Consider the following 12,689-nt stretch of genomic DNA (forward strand, 5'->3'; position numbering starts at 1 on the left):
TGGGGTCAGGAGGAGAATTTGGGACCATTTTTTGGGGTTTTCCCAGCACACCACCCCAACACCACAACTCCGATCTATTTTCACGCCCCCAAAAGCACAATTTATTCCCATTTTCGTGTTTTTCCCCCCACCACACCCCCCCAAACCCACAACCCCCACCCTTCCCTCCATCCCCTCACCAGGTCACCTTCACCAAGCGCAAATTCGGGCTGATGAAGAAAGCGTACGAGCTGAGCGTGCTGTGCGACTGCGAGATCGCGCTGATCATCTTCAACAGCACCAACCGCCTCTTCCAGTACGCCAGCAGCGACATGGACAGCGTGCTGCTCAAGTACACCGAGTACAGCGAGCCGCACGAGAGCCGCACCAACTCCGACATCCTCCAGGTGGGCTTGTCGCCTCCCCCGGGATTGGTGTCGCCTCCCCCGGGATCGGTGTCACCTCCCCCGGGATCGGTGTCGCCTCCCCCGGGATTGGTGTCGCCTCCCCCGGGATCGGTGTCGCCACCCCCGGGATCGGTGTCACCACCCCCGGGATTAGTGTCGCCTCCCCCGGGATCGGTGTCGCCTCCCCCGGGATCGGTGTCACCACCCCCGGGATTGGTGTCACCTCCCCCGGGATCGGTGTCGCCTTCCCCGGGATCGGTGTCGCCTCCCCCGGGATTGGTGTCGCCTCCCCCGGGATTGGTGTCGCCTCCCCCGGGATTGGTGTCACCTCCCCCGGGATTGGTGTCGCCTCCCCCGGGATTGGTGTCGCCTCCCCCGGGATCGGTGTCACCTCCCCCGGGATCGGTGTCGCCTCCCCCGGGATTGGTGTCGCCTCCCCCGGGATCGTTGTCACCTCCCCCGGGATCGGTGTCGCCTCCCCCAGCTCGCTGTCGCCGCCCCCCCCCCCCGTTGATTGTCGCCTCCCAGCCATCATTGTCGCTTCTCCCCCGTTGATTGTCGCCTTCCCTCCCGCCTCTCACTGTCGCCTCCCTCTCTCTCACTGTCGCCTCCCCTCCGTTCATTGTCGCCTCCTCCCCGCTCACTGTCACCTTCCCCGGGATTGGTGTCGCCTTCCCCCAGCTCGCTGTCGCCCCCCCGCGGTCACTGTCGCCTCCTCCAGCTCACTGTCGCCGCCCCCGCGATAACTGTCGTCTCCTCTCCGTTCGTTGTCGCCTCCCCCCTCTCACTGTCGCCGCTCCCTTGATTGTTGTCGCCCTCCCCTCCGTTCATTGTCGCCTCCCCTCCGCTAGTTGTCGCCTCCCTGAGATCACTGTCGCCCCCCCGCGGTCACTGTCACCTCCTCCAGCTCACTGTCGCCTCCCCGCGGTCACTGTCACCTCCCCGCGATAATTGTCGCCTCCTCCAGCTCACTGTCGCCTCCCCCGCGATCGTTGTAGTCTCCTCTCCGTTCATTGTCGCCTCCCCTCCGCTCGTTGTCGCCTCCCCGCGATCATTGTCGCCTTCCCCCCATCACTGTCACCTCCCTGCTCACTGTCGCCTCCCCGCGGTCACTGTCGTCTCCTCCAGCTCACTGTCGCCTCCCTGCGATCACTGTCGCCTCCCCTCCGTTCACTGTCACCTCCTCCAGCTCACTGTCGCTTCCCCCCTCTCGTTGTCTCCTCCCCCTCTCACTGTCGTCTCCCCGCGGTCACTGTCACCTCCCCGCTATAATTGTCGCCTCATCCAGCTCACTGTCGCCTCCCTCGATGATTGTCGCCTCCCCGCTATAATTATCTCCTCCCCCCTCTCGCTGTCACCTCCCCGCTCACTGTCGCCTCCCGCGATCATTGTCGCCTCGTCCAGCTCACTGTCGCCTCCCCGCGCTCACTGTCACCTCCCCGCGGTCATTGTCGCCTCCCCTCGGTCATTGTCGCCTCCCCGCGGTCATTGTCGCCTCCACGCGGTCACTGTCGCCTCCCCGCTCACTGTCGCCTCCCCGCTCACTGTCACCTCCTCCCGCTCACTGTCACCTCCTCCCGCTCACTGTCACCTCCCCTCGCTCACTGTCGCCTCTCCATTCATTGTCCCCTCCCCTCTCACTGTCCCCTCCCTGTCACTGTCACCCCCGCAGACGCTGAAGCGCAAAGGGTTGGGTTTGGAGAGCCACGAGCTGGAGCTGGACGACAACCCCGAGGCGACAGGGGACAGCGGCAGGGGGACAGCGGGGGGAGCCGAGCTGCTGCGGCCCAGGTTCTGTGTGAGTGCCTGGGCAGGGTCCCCGAGTGTCCCCAAGTGTCCCCAAGGGTCCTGTCACATCCCTAGCCTTGGATTCTGACTCTCCCTGCAGAGCCCCGAGTGTCCCCAAGGGTCCTGTCCCACCCCTGGCTTTGGCCTCTGTCTCTCCCTGCCGAGCTCTGAGGGTCCCCAAGTGTCCCCAAGGGTCCCTGAGGGTATTGTCCCATCCCTGGCTTTGACCTCTGACTCTCCCTGCAGAGTCCCGAGTGTCCCCAAGGGTCCTGTCCCACCCCTGGCTTTGGCCTCTGTCTCTCCCTGCCAAGTCCTGAGGGTCCCCAAGTGTCCCCAAGAGTCCCTGAGTGTCGTGTGCCACCCCTGGCCTTTACCTCTGTGTCTCTCTGCAGAGTCCCAAGGGTCCCCAGGAGTCCCCAAGGGTCCTGTCCCATCCCTGGCCTTGGCCTCTGTCTCTCCCTGCAGGTTCCTAAGGGTCCCTGAGTGTCCCCAGGGGTCCCCAAGGGTCCCCGAGTGTCCTGTCCCATCCTGGCCTTGGTTTCTGATCTGCCCTGCAGAACCCTGAGTGTCCCCAAATGTCCCCATCCCCTCCCTGTCCTTGATCTCTTCTCCTTGCTGAGTCCCGAAGGTCCCCAAGGGTACCCGAGGGTCCCCAAGGGTCCTGAAGGTCCCTGTCCCTGACCCCTGTGTGTCCCCAAAGAGCCCCGAGGATCCCAAGGGTCCCTGTCCCTGACCCTGACCCCTGTGTCCCCACAGAGCCCCACAGGTCCCTATCCCTGTCACTGTCCCTGTGTCCCCGCAGAGCCCCAGTGGTCCCTGTCCCTATCCCTGTTCCTGTGTCCCCGCAGAGCCCGGTGTCCCTGTCCCTGTGTCCCCACAGAGCCCCACAGGTCCTTATCCCTGTCACTGTCCCCCGTGTCCCCACAGAGCCCGGTGTCCCTGTCACTGTCACTATCCCCAGTGTCCCTGTCACTGTCCCCGTGTCCCCGCAGAGCCCCGTGTCCCTATCCCTGTCACTGTCCCTGTGTCCCCACAGAGCCTGGTGTCCCTGTCACTGTCCCTATCCCTGTCCCTGTCACAGTCCCCCGTGTCCCCGCAGAGCCCGGTGTCCCTGTCCCTATTCCTGTCCCTGTCACTGTCCCCCGTGTCCCCGCAGAGCCCGGTGTCCCTGCCCGAGGTGGCCCATGGCAGTTCCCCGCCTGGCACAGACACGCCGGCGGGCAGTGCCAGCAGCTCCCCGCAGGCCCAGGGCCGCTTCAGGCCACCAGCTGCCAAGCCACCAGGACGGTCCCCAGGGCCACTGCCACCAGGTAGGGACAGGGACATCAGTGGGGACACTGCAGGGGGTGGGGGGTACAGGGGAGAGCAGCCCTGCAGGGGTGTCCTGTCACCATCGTGGATGTCACCCCATTGTCACCTTGGGCACCCCATTGTCACCTTGGGCACCCCACTGTCACCTTGGGCCACTGTCCTCTCCGTGGTCACCCCATTCCCACCACGGTCACCCCATCCCTGTCATGGACACCCCACTAGGGACACCCCATCCCTATAATGGACGCCTTGACCCTTCCATGGTCACCCCATCACCACCATGGTCACCCCATTACCAGCATGGTCACCCCATCCCTGTCATGGACACCCCACTATGGACACGCCATTATGGACACTCCATCCCGGACACCCCATCCCTCACCGTGGCCACCCCATTACCACCATGGACACCCCATTCCTGTCGTGGACATCCTGCTATGGCCACCCTATCCCCACCACGGTCACCCCATCACCACCATGGTCACCCCATTACCACCATGGACACCCCATTCCTGTCATGGACACCCCATTATGGACACCCCATCCCCACCACAGACACCCCATTACCATCACAGACACCTCGACCCTTCCATGGCCACCCCATTACCACCACGGTCACCCCATTACCACCATGGACACCCCACTATGAACACGCCATCCTCACCATGGCCACCCCATTACCACCACAGACACCACATCACCACCATGGCCACCCCATTGCCATCACGGTCACCCCATTCCTGTCGTGCCCACCCCACTATGGACCCCTCATCCCTGTCATGGACACCTTGACCCTTCCATGGACACCCCAACCCCACCATGGTCACCCCATTACCACCACGGTCACCGCATTCCTGTCATGGACACCCCACTATGGACACCACATCCCCACTATGGGCCACCCCATTACCCTCATAGCCACCCCATTACCCTCATAGCCACCCCATTACCACCACGGTCACCCCATTACCACCATGGACACCTCATTACCACCATGGACACCCCATTACCACCACGGTCACCCCATTCCTGTCACGGCCACCCCATCCCTGTCACGGCCACCCCACATGGCCACCCCACCCCCCATGGCCACCCTGTCCCCTCCATGCCCCCCACACCACCCAAACCCCACAACCCCACAGGGACTTTCCCAGCCAGCCCCGCATGCAAAGCTCCTCTCGGGGGATTTACCGGAGCGGGGCTGGGCTGGCTGCGTGGGCAGCAGCTGTGGAAACCCCAAAAAAACCCCAAACCTCCCTCCAGCTGCTTCCTGTGCCCTGCCAGCACCTGGCTGTCCCCTCGCCCTGCGCCCACGGGTCCTGGCCGTGTGGCACAGTGTGGCACGGGGGGCTCAGCCTGGTGACAGGGACGGCGTTGTGCCCAGGGCCAGAAAAAAAGTGGCTGGAAAAGTGGCTGAGTCTTGACCGGTGGAAAATCCCTGGAAGGGTGGGAGGTGGCACGGCGTGAGGACAGGCAGTGTCCCTGGATGTCCCCATCCCAAACCCTCGGGTGGGGACAGCATGGTGGCCGCGGGCACGCTGGACATTCCCACGGGATGTCCTGGCAGCTCCGTGGGGACATTCGCACCCTGCTGGATGCAGCCACCTCCTTCGCTTGTCACCTCGTGTCACCTCTTGTCACCTCCCAGGTGGCCCCGCGGAGGAAGTGGCTTGGGCGGAGCTGCCCAACGGCTCCCCGGGGCCACCGCGGCCACCACCGAGGGAGTCCCCCGGGACCACCCCGCCCATCCCGCCGTCCCTCTGTCCCGCAGGTCTCAGCTACCCCCTGTTCCCTGCCGCCACCCTCAGCCGCGCCTTGGCCACCAAGACGCCACCGCCGCTGTTTTTGGGGACCGAGGGGCGACGTGGCGACCCCCAGGGCGGCGTGGCGAGCGGCCGGAGCGGCGGCAGCGCCGCGGTGAGCCGGCTGTCCCCAAACGCGGTGAGTCGGCTGTCCCCAATCGCCGCGATGTCCCCTGGCGGGTGTCGCCTCCCCAAACCCAGCTCCTTCCCCACCGGGAGGAATCCCCCGGGGGGTTTTTGGGGTGCCGAACCTATTGGGGTCACCCCGTTTCCCGCAGCGGCCGCTGTACCCCACCCTGCAGAGCCTCAGCCCCGTGCTCAGCCCGGCCAGCTCCAGCCTCGCCGGCTTCCCCTTCCTCAGCCCAGCGCAAGCAGGTGAGTCCTGGTGTCCCCTCAGCTTGGGGACAGCGCTGTCCCCCCTGCTTGTCACCTCCTCGCCGCTCACTGTTGTCCTCCCGCCCCGCAGATTTTGGGGCTGGAGAGTTCCTGCAGCCCCCGGCGTGGCAGCACCCCCGGGACATGGCAGGGCTGGGGTAAGGTCCCCTCTGGGGTAGGGGACAGCGGGGACAGGGTGGGGGTGACATTGCAGTGGTGGGATAAGGATAGTGGCCCTGAGGTGGGGGACAGGGTGGGGATGACATGGCAGTGCTGGGGTAAGGTCCCCTCTGGGGTAGGGGACAGAGGGGACAGGGTGGGGATGACATGGCAGTGCTGGGGTGAGGATGGGGTGTCCCTGGAGTGGGAGACAGAGGGGACAGGGCAGGGGTGACATGGCAGCACTGGGATAATGATGGGGTGTCCCTGGGGTAGGGGACAGGACGGGCATGTCATGGCAACACTGGGGTAAAGACAGGGTGGCCCTGGGGCGGGGGACAGGGGTGACAGGGCAGGGATGACATGGCAGCACTGGGGTGAGGTCACCCCTGGGGTGGGGGACAGAGGGGACAGGGCGGGGATGACATGGCAGTGGTGGGATAAGGACAGGGTGTCCCTGAGGTGGGTGACAGGACAGGGATGACATGGCAGTGCTGGGGTGAGGTTCCCTCTGGGGTAGGGGACAGGGTGCGGGACAGAGGGGACAGGGCAGGGATGACATGGCCGCGCTGGGGTGAGGTCACCCCTGGGTTGGGGGACAGAGGGGACAGCGCGGGGATGAACCCATTCTGCTGCACTCACAGGTGTCACCTCCCTACTGTCACCGACCCCCCCAGCTTCACTCCAAAATTGGGATCACCTCCAATCCCTCCCAGCTTATTCCCAGCCGGATCCTCCCGTGGCTCTTGTCCCCATGTCACCTCCAGTCCCACCCTGACCCCCAGCAGCCCTGTGGCCACCAGAACCACTCCAGGACAGGATTTTTGGGGTCACAACCCCTCTGGGGGGATGTCCGGCAGGGGACACTCCCTCACGGCCGTCCCCTGTCCCCCCAGGCCCAGCAGCCGCATTGTCCCCTCGGATGAGCCATCCCCTGTCCCCGGCGCGTCCCCGCAGGCCATCAGCATCAAGTCGGAGCGAGTGTCGCCGGGGCTGGCCTGTCCCCCGGGCACCCCGCAGCCCTCCCTGACCAGCCTGGCGTCCCTCAGCGAAGCCACCCGAGCCGCCGGCGACATCCAGAGCCGCGAGGACTTCGCCAAGAGCTTCCCTCCCTTCTCCCCGGGGCCACCGCGGCCACCGCCGGAGGAGCAGAGGGTGGCTGTCCCCCCGCGGAGGGGACAACCCGTGGACGTTTGGCACAGATAGCGAGGCCGCCGGGGGGGGACACCGTGCTTGGGGACAGCAGCCCCCCGCTCTTTGCCCACCCCCAGACCCCCGGCAAGCCCCCCGTGCCCGTGGGGACAGTGACAAGCGCCCGGCGGTGTCACCGGGCTCCCCGCGGGGTCATTGTCACCTTCCCTGGAGCCCCAAAACGCCACCAAGTCACCTCCATTCCGCTCTGTCTGCGACACCGGGACCCCCGCGCTGTCCTGTCCGCTGTCGCGATGTCCTGTCCGGTGTCGCGGTGTCCTATCGGGTGGCACTGGACACCTTCTGTCCCCTTCCCCGCGGCTGTCCCCGCGCCAGCAGAGTGTCCCCAGCGTGTCCCCAGCGAGCGGAAGTGGCCGCGAAGTGCCACGCGGTGGCAGCAGGAGAGAGAGCGGCGGCGGTGGCTCCGGTCGGGGACTCGGGTGGACATGGGGGTGACAAGGGGACAAGGGTGACAAGGGGACAAGGGGGACAGGGGACAGCCGGGGTTGGGGGGGATTTTTTTCTATTTATTCTCGCTAATAAACACCTGGGGGTCTCGGGGTGTGTGCTGTGAGGTTTTTGGGGTCACACAACCCGCTCTGGGGTGGCAATGTCCCCAAAGAGGTGGCGAGTGTCACTCACCCTTCAGTCTCAGCGTCGTTGTCCCCCCCCGTGTCCCCCCCAGGCTCAGGGTGGGGGACAGCCGGGTCACCCTGGGGCTGCTGCCACCCCTCGGTGACCCCAAAAAGCCTCTCCGAGGGTCTCGGTGCCACCTCAGGGTGCTGCGAGCAGGTGGGGGAGGAAAAACCCCTTAAAATCGGGAATTTTGGGGAGGAAAACCCCTTAAAATAGGGATTTTTGGGGCGAGGTTGGGGAGGAAAATCCCTTTAAAATCGGGATTTTTGGGACAAGGTTGGGAAGGAAAAACCCCCTAAAATCGGAATTTTTGGGGAGAAAAAAACCCTTAAAATAGAGATTTTTGGAGCAAGGTGGGGGAGAAAAAAACCCTTAAAACTGGGATTTTTTGGGCAAGGTTGGGAAGGAAAAACCCCTTAAAATCGGGACTTTGGGGCAAGGTTGGGGAGGAAAAACCCCTTAAAATCGGGAATTTTGGGGCAAGGTGGGGGAGGAAAAATCCCCTAAAATCGGGATTTTGGGGCGAGGTTGGGGAGGAAAACCCCCTTAAAATCGGAATTTTTGGAGCGAAATGGGGGTTAAGCCCGGCCTGGCTGAGCTGTGCCTGTTCCAGCACAGGATTTGGGGTTTGGGGTTGGGATTTGGGGTTTCTGCCGCTTTGTGGGGTGTGGGAACATCCCCTGTGGCCTGCAGTGTGCTGGGTATGGCCACTGCCACTGTCACCACCGGGAGGTGACCGAGGACGCTCCCGCAGTGCCACCACCCCACAGTGACATTTTTTAGGGTTTCAAATCCCCCTCAGCACCCCCAGGATGATCTGGGGGATCCCCCAAACCCTCCCTGAGCCTCTTCCCCCATCCCGGCAGAGGATTAGGATCCCCGCGATGAAATCCCAGAGCAGGAAATTAATCCCGGGAAGGGTTTTTCCCCATTTAATAAAGCGCCAGAAATCCCAGGCGGGATTAGGGACAGCGCCGAGCCCAAAGCCACCCCCCCGAGGGTGACATGTCCCCTCCAGGGCCACCTTTGGGACCGGGAAGGGTTTTTTTAGGATGACAACCACCCGGTGAGAGAGAAAAGGGGGTTGGGGTGAGAGCGGCTGATTGAATAGCGGCGTGATTTATGGTTTGCATTATGGCACGGCTCATTTGAATATATGCTAATCAGCCTTTTTTTTTTTTTTTTTTCCTTTTTTTTTTCTCTCCCCTCTCTCTCCCCCTGGTTTTGTTTGTAGGATTTCGATTTGCTATGGCAACCCGCTGGCATGGAAGGAGCGCCGGGAGGTGTCAGGGCGAGGTGAGCCCCGGGGAGGGGCTGGGGGGCTGCCGGGGTGGGCTTGGGGGGTCTCACCCCACCGCGGGGACAGCGGGGCGGCCGGCGACACCGGGAGGGCACCGGAGGGACAACCGGAGCTTCACATCCCAACCCCGCTGCAGGTCCAGTGCAGCCCGTGGCGACAGGTCCCAAACTGCGGGTGTCCTGCGGTGTCCCCAAACCCCGCTGTGGCCTCGCTGTCGCTCTGTCCCCAGCCTCGTGTCGCTGCTTTCCCGCCGGGTGTCCCCAGCGCGGGGGACAGGGTGGGATGGCGCCGTGGCGCTGTCCCCAAAGGTGGCATCGACCCCAGAGGTGTAACCGACCCCAAAGGTGTAACCGACCCCAAAGGTGTAACCAACCCCAAAAGTGCCACCGACCCCAAAGGTGACACCCGGGGTGACACGGAGCTGCCGTGTCCCCCACCCTGGCCACCCCTGGCGCTCCATGTCGCCTTCCCGGGTCTGTCCCAGTCCATCCCAGTTCCCTGCAGGCCCAAACTGGGGCGCTGAGCCGCTCCGGGGGTCGCTGAGCTCCAGCCGAGCCGCCGCGGCTTTGTCTCCGCCCGGAGCTGTCGCCTCTGTCGCCGCTGCTGTCGCGGGGGGGAAGAGCTGGGGGGCTCAGCACCCCGATTTGGGGCTGGGGGCTCCTCGGGCAGGGTGGTTTTGGGGGTCATTCCCTGCTCAGGGCTGTGGGGAGCAATGGGATGGCTCGGGGTGGCGATGTCGCCTGCGGAGGGGACATCCCGGGTGGTGATGAGGTGTCCCCGTGGTGTCCCCACCCCTCAGCTCTGCGGGGACACAGTGACCGCGGGGAAGGTGGGACCCCTCGGACCCCCACGGCCACGCGTGACCGCGGGCAGGCTGGGGACACTCGCACCGGTGGCAGTGTCACTCACAGGGCCACCCGCGCCACCCGGGCGCCGTTTCACGGGGCAGCACCGCCGGAACGGAGGTTACCGGTGCCTCCCGGTGTCCCCGCCGCCTCCACCGGGGACCGAGAGGGACACCAGGGACTTCCTCCCCTGGGCGCATCCTCCCCGAACCGCCACCGTGTTGTTTTGCAAAACGCGCTGAAATATTCATGGCGCCGCGCCGAGCGCCTGGCGATGAATTTTTGATCAAAACTCCACCGCCCAGCCCAAATACGCCACCCAACTCCCCTAAATCCCCGCCGTCGGGGGTGAAGGACCACCGGGCCCGCCGGTACCGGGCGGCTGGACCAGCCGGGCCTGCCCAAGCCCGTTTTACCGGGGAAAACCACCGGGGCGAGCCGGGGGTCTCACTGTTACCGAGGGCGGGGGGCGCACCCAATACCCCGAGGTTTTTCCCAAATTTCCGGGCCTCCTGCCGCTGTCGGGGCTGGCAGGGCCCTGCCGAACCCCCGGGAAGCCCCGGTGGGACGGGACGGGCGGTCGGTGACCGGAGGCGAGCGTCCCGGTGTCGCCCAGCTCGGCGGCGGGAAATATTCGTTAATGAGGAAATGCATAAGCGGAGCTCATTAGGGGCAGAGCCGAGAGCCCGCGGCCTCTCCGGTAGCACCGGACGGCGGGCTGCCCGTTCCCGGTGCGGGGAGGGCTCTGGATGAGGCACCGGGGAGGCACTGGGGTGACACCGGTACCGGTGCCGGTTCGGCGGCGGCGGCAGCGCATCCCGGTGGCTCCGGGGGCTTCAACCAGGCCTGACCCTCTCCGGTCCCGCTCGGTGACTCGGGATCTACCGGGGCTTGGCTGTCCGGTGATGTCCTCTCCTCTCCGGGACCGAATTTGGGGCTCAAAAAAAAAAAAAAATTTGGGCCGCGCGGAGCCCCCCCGGTTTTTTTGCGCTCCCCAAATTCTCCCGGTGCTCCCGGAGGAGCGAGGGGAGGTGGGGATGAATTCCCGGGGGCTCGGAGGTGTTAACCCGCGGAGCAGCGGTGGGATTTTGGGGTTGAATTAAATAAAAACAGCCAATTTCTGCTTTATTTCCTCGCCATAACCCCGCAGCGGCCGAGGAGCGGCGAGATCTTTCCCCGCAGCCCCGGGAGGGGGGAAAAGGGTCAGGAAGACCCCCAAACCCACCCTCCGCACCCCACGGGGCTCCCCAAATCCCGAGGATCCCCGGGAGAAGGCGCGGTGTGGACGCAGAGCTGCAGGGCCGCACCGGCTGGGTCAGCTGGATCGCTGTTATTATTATTATTATTATAATAATATCTATTTTTTTTTTCTCCCGAAGAATAAAACCCTCGTTATTTTTAGGTTCGCCTCCCCCCCACGCCCCCGCGCCCCCCTCCCTCAGCCCGGTTTTTCCCCCCTCCCCGCCCTTTTCCAAGCTCCGGGCTAACCTATCCCGCTCCCGACGCGAGCACGTCATTCCTTACGTAGTAAAAAATATGGAGAAAGCGAGGGTAGGGAGGAAAAAAAAAAAAAGACGCATTTTTCCCTCCTCTCTCTCTCTCTCTCTCTCTCTCTCCCAATCTCCATTTCCAAAAGGGACAAAATGGATGTTTGGGCGGAATATCCAATCCGGTGTTCCCCATCCCCATCCCCCGGTGCTGGCGGCGGCCCGGGGCTGCCCGGTGCTCCCGGGGGGTTTGGCGGCGTTGAAGCCGCGGGCAGACGTTCCCCGGTTAACCCCACGTAACGGCGGAGTGATGGCGGGGAGCTCCTCTGCCCGCAGCCCCGCCGGTGCTCTCCGCGGGCGGCTGGATGGCCCCCGGGGCTCGGCGCGCTGCCCGTTACCGGCGCCGCTCACCCCCCAGCCCCACGGTGTCCCGGCGGCTCCTAAGTCAGTAACGGACGCGGAGGTGCGGAGGGAGGTAAATAATTCGCCCCCCGCTTCCCTTTTCACCCTCCGCCGTTTTTTCCCCCGCCCTGCCCCGCACTGAACTCCGGTGCTGCCGGTGTTACCGGAGGGCAGGGCTGGCCGGTCACCGGCGGCCGCTCGGCTCCCCCCGCCCGTTTCTCCCAACTTGGAGGAAGTCTGCCAGGGGGGACGCCGCGCCTCGCCTTCCCTCGCTTTATATTTTATAGATTTATTTTATTATTATTTGTTTTTAGGGTGGGTGGGGTGCTCTCCGCCCGCCCCCCCAGCCCCGGTTAGGGTCCCGGTGAGTGTCGGGGTGGGGGTGAGGTGAGGAGCCGGGGGTCGGGGGTGGGGGGGACGAGGCGTGGAAAGCTGCCCTCCCTCCGGCTCCCGCAGCGCCGGGAACAATGGCCACGGGCTCCGTGGGGACAATGCCCGGCGGAGCCGAGCTGCTTGGGTTGCAGGACACGTCCACCACCGCCTCGGCCACCCCCCGCTCCGCCGGGACCCTCACCCCCCGCTCCCCCGGGACCCCCCGTTCCCCCCGGGGGGCTGTGGGAAAAACCGCGCGGCCGCGGCTGGCGGCGACACACCAAACTTAGCCCAAAGTGTCCCCACCGCTCTCCCGGGGGTCTCCCCTCCCCGCTTTGGGGGTCCCGGCTTGTCCCTGTCCCCGCGGCGGCTCTCCCGCCAACTCCGGTGAGCTCAACAGGTCGGTACCGGGCAGCGGCCAGGTGCGCTCGGCTCCTCTCTCCCCCCTTTTCCCACCACCCGTCCCTCATTATTCCTGTTATCCCAAGGCAGCCTCCGTGCCCAAACGCCGGCATGTGCGAGGCAAACAGAGCGCGATTGTTCCGAGCCTGGGAACGCGCGGAGGGGGCGCGGGGGGCTTCAGCCCGCCGCCCCCCGCCCGGCCCCCGCTCAGACGCGATTGTGATGGAAATAGG

The 12,689-nt window shown here is 64.9% G+C and overlaps 1 protein-coding gene and 1 long non-coding RNA gene across 3 annotated transcripts in view; both read left to right on the forward strand.

Annotated features, from left to right (window-relative positions):
- Positions 1–152: 152 nt before the first annotated feature.
- LOC146426159 (myocyte-specific enhancer factor 2B-like) lies at positions 153–7,275 on the forward strand. The gene is made up of 7 exons (XM_085040794.1): positions 153–386; positions 2,059–2,184; positions 3,331–3,484; positions 5,257–5,426; positions 5,566–5,662; positions 5,754–5,820; positions 6,718–7,275. The coding sequence occupies exons 1-7, from the start codon at positions 213–215 to the stop codon at positions 7,025–7,027; spliced, it is 1,098 nt and encodes a 365-aa protein (XP_084896920.1). The 5' UTR covers positions 153–212; the 3' UTR covers positions 7,028–7,275.
- A 1,595-nt stretch (positions 7,276–8,870) lies between these two features.
- LOC146426160 (uncharacterized) overlaps positions 8,871–12,689 on the forward strand; it is a 38,107-nt gene continuing 34,288 nt past the window's right edge. Inside the window, exon 1 of one of the 2 annotated variants that reach the window (XR_014846249.1) lies at positions 8,871–8,944. This is a non-coding gene — a long non-coding RNA (uncharacterized LOC146426160). Of the gene's footprint in view, positions 8,945–11,427; positions 11,756–12,689 lie in introns of those variants that run through there. The other variant, XR_014846250.1, reaches the window with a different exon arrangement.

This window comes from Lichenostomus cassidix, chromosome 28 (genome assembly GCF_008360975.1).
Source record: "Lichenostomus cassidix isolate B80296 chromosome 28, HeHo_3.0, whole genome shotgun sequence".
Lineage (NCBI taxonomy): Eukaryota > Metazoa > Chordata > Aves > Passeriformes > Meliphagidae > Lichenostomus > Lichenostomus cassidix.

What these genes read in the sequence shown, in the direction of transcription:
- LOC146426159 (XM_085040794.1), top strand. Translation starts at nt 213, where the DNA reads ATGAAGAAAGCGTACGAGCTGAGCGTGCTGTGCGACTGCGAGATCGCG. An exon ending in CCAACTCCGACATCCTCCAG is followed by an intron (nt 387 to 2,058) that starts GTGGGCTTGTCG and finishes TCACCCCCGCAG; the next exon opens with ACGCTGAAGCGCAAAGGGTT. An exon ending in CCCAGGGCCACTGCCACCAG is followed by an intron (nt 3,485 to 5,256) that starts GTAGGGACAGGG and finishes TCTGTCCCGCAG; the next exon opens with GTCTCAGCTACCCCCTGTTC.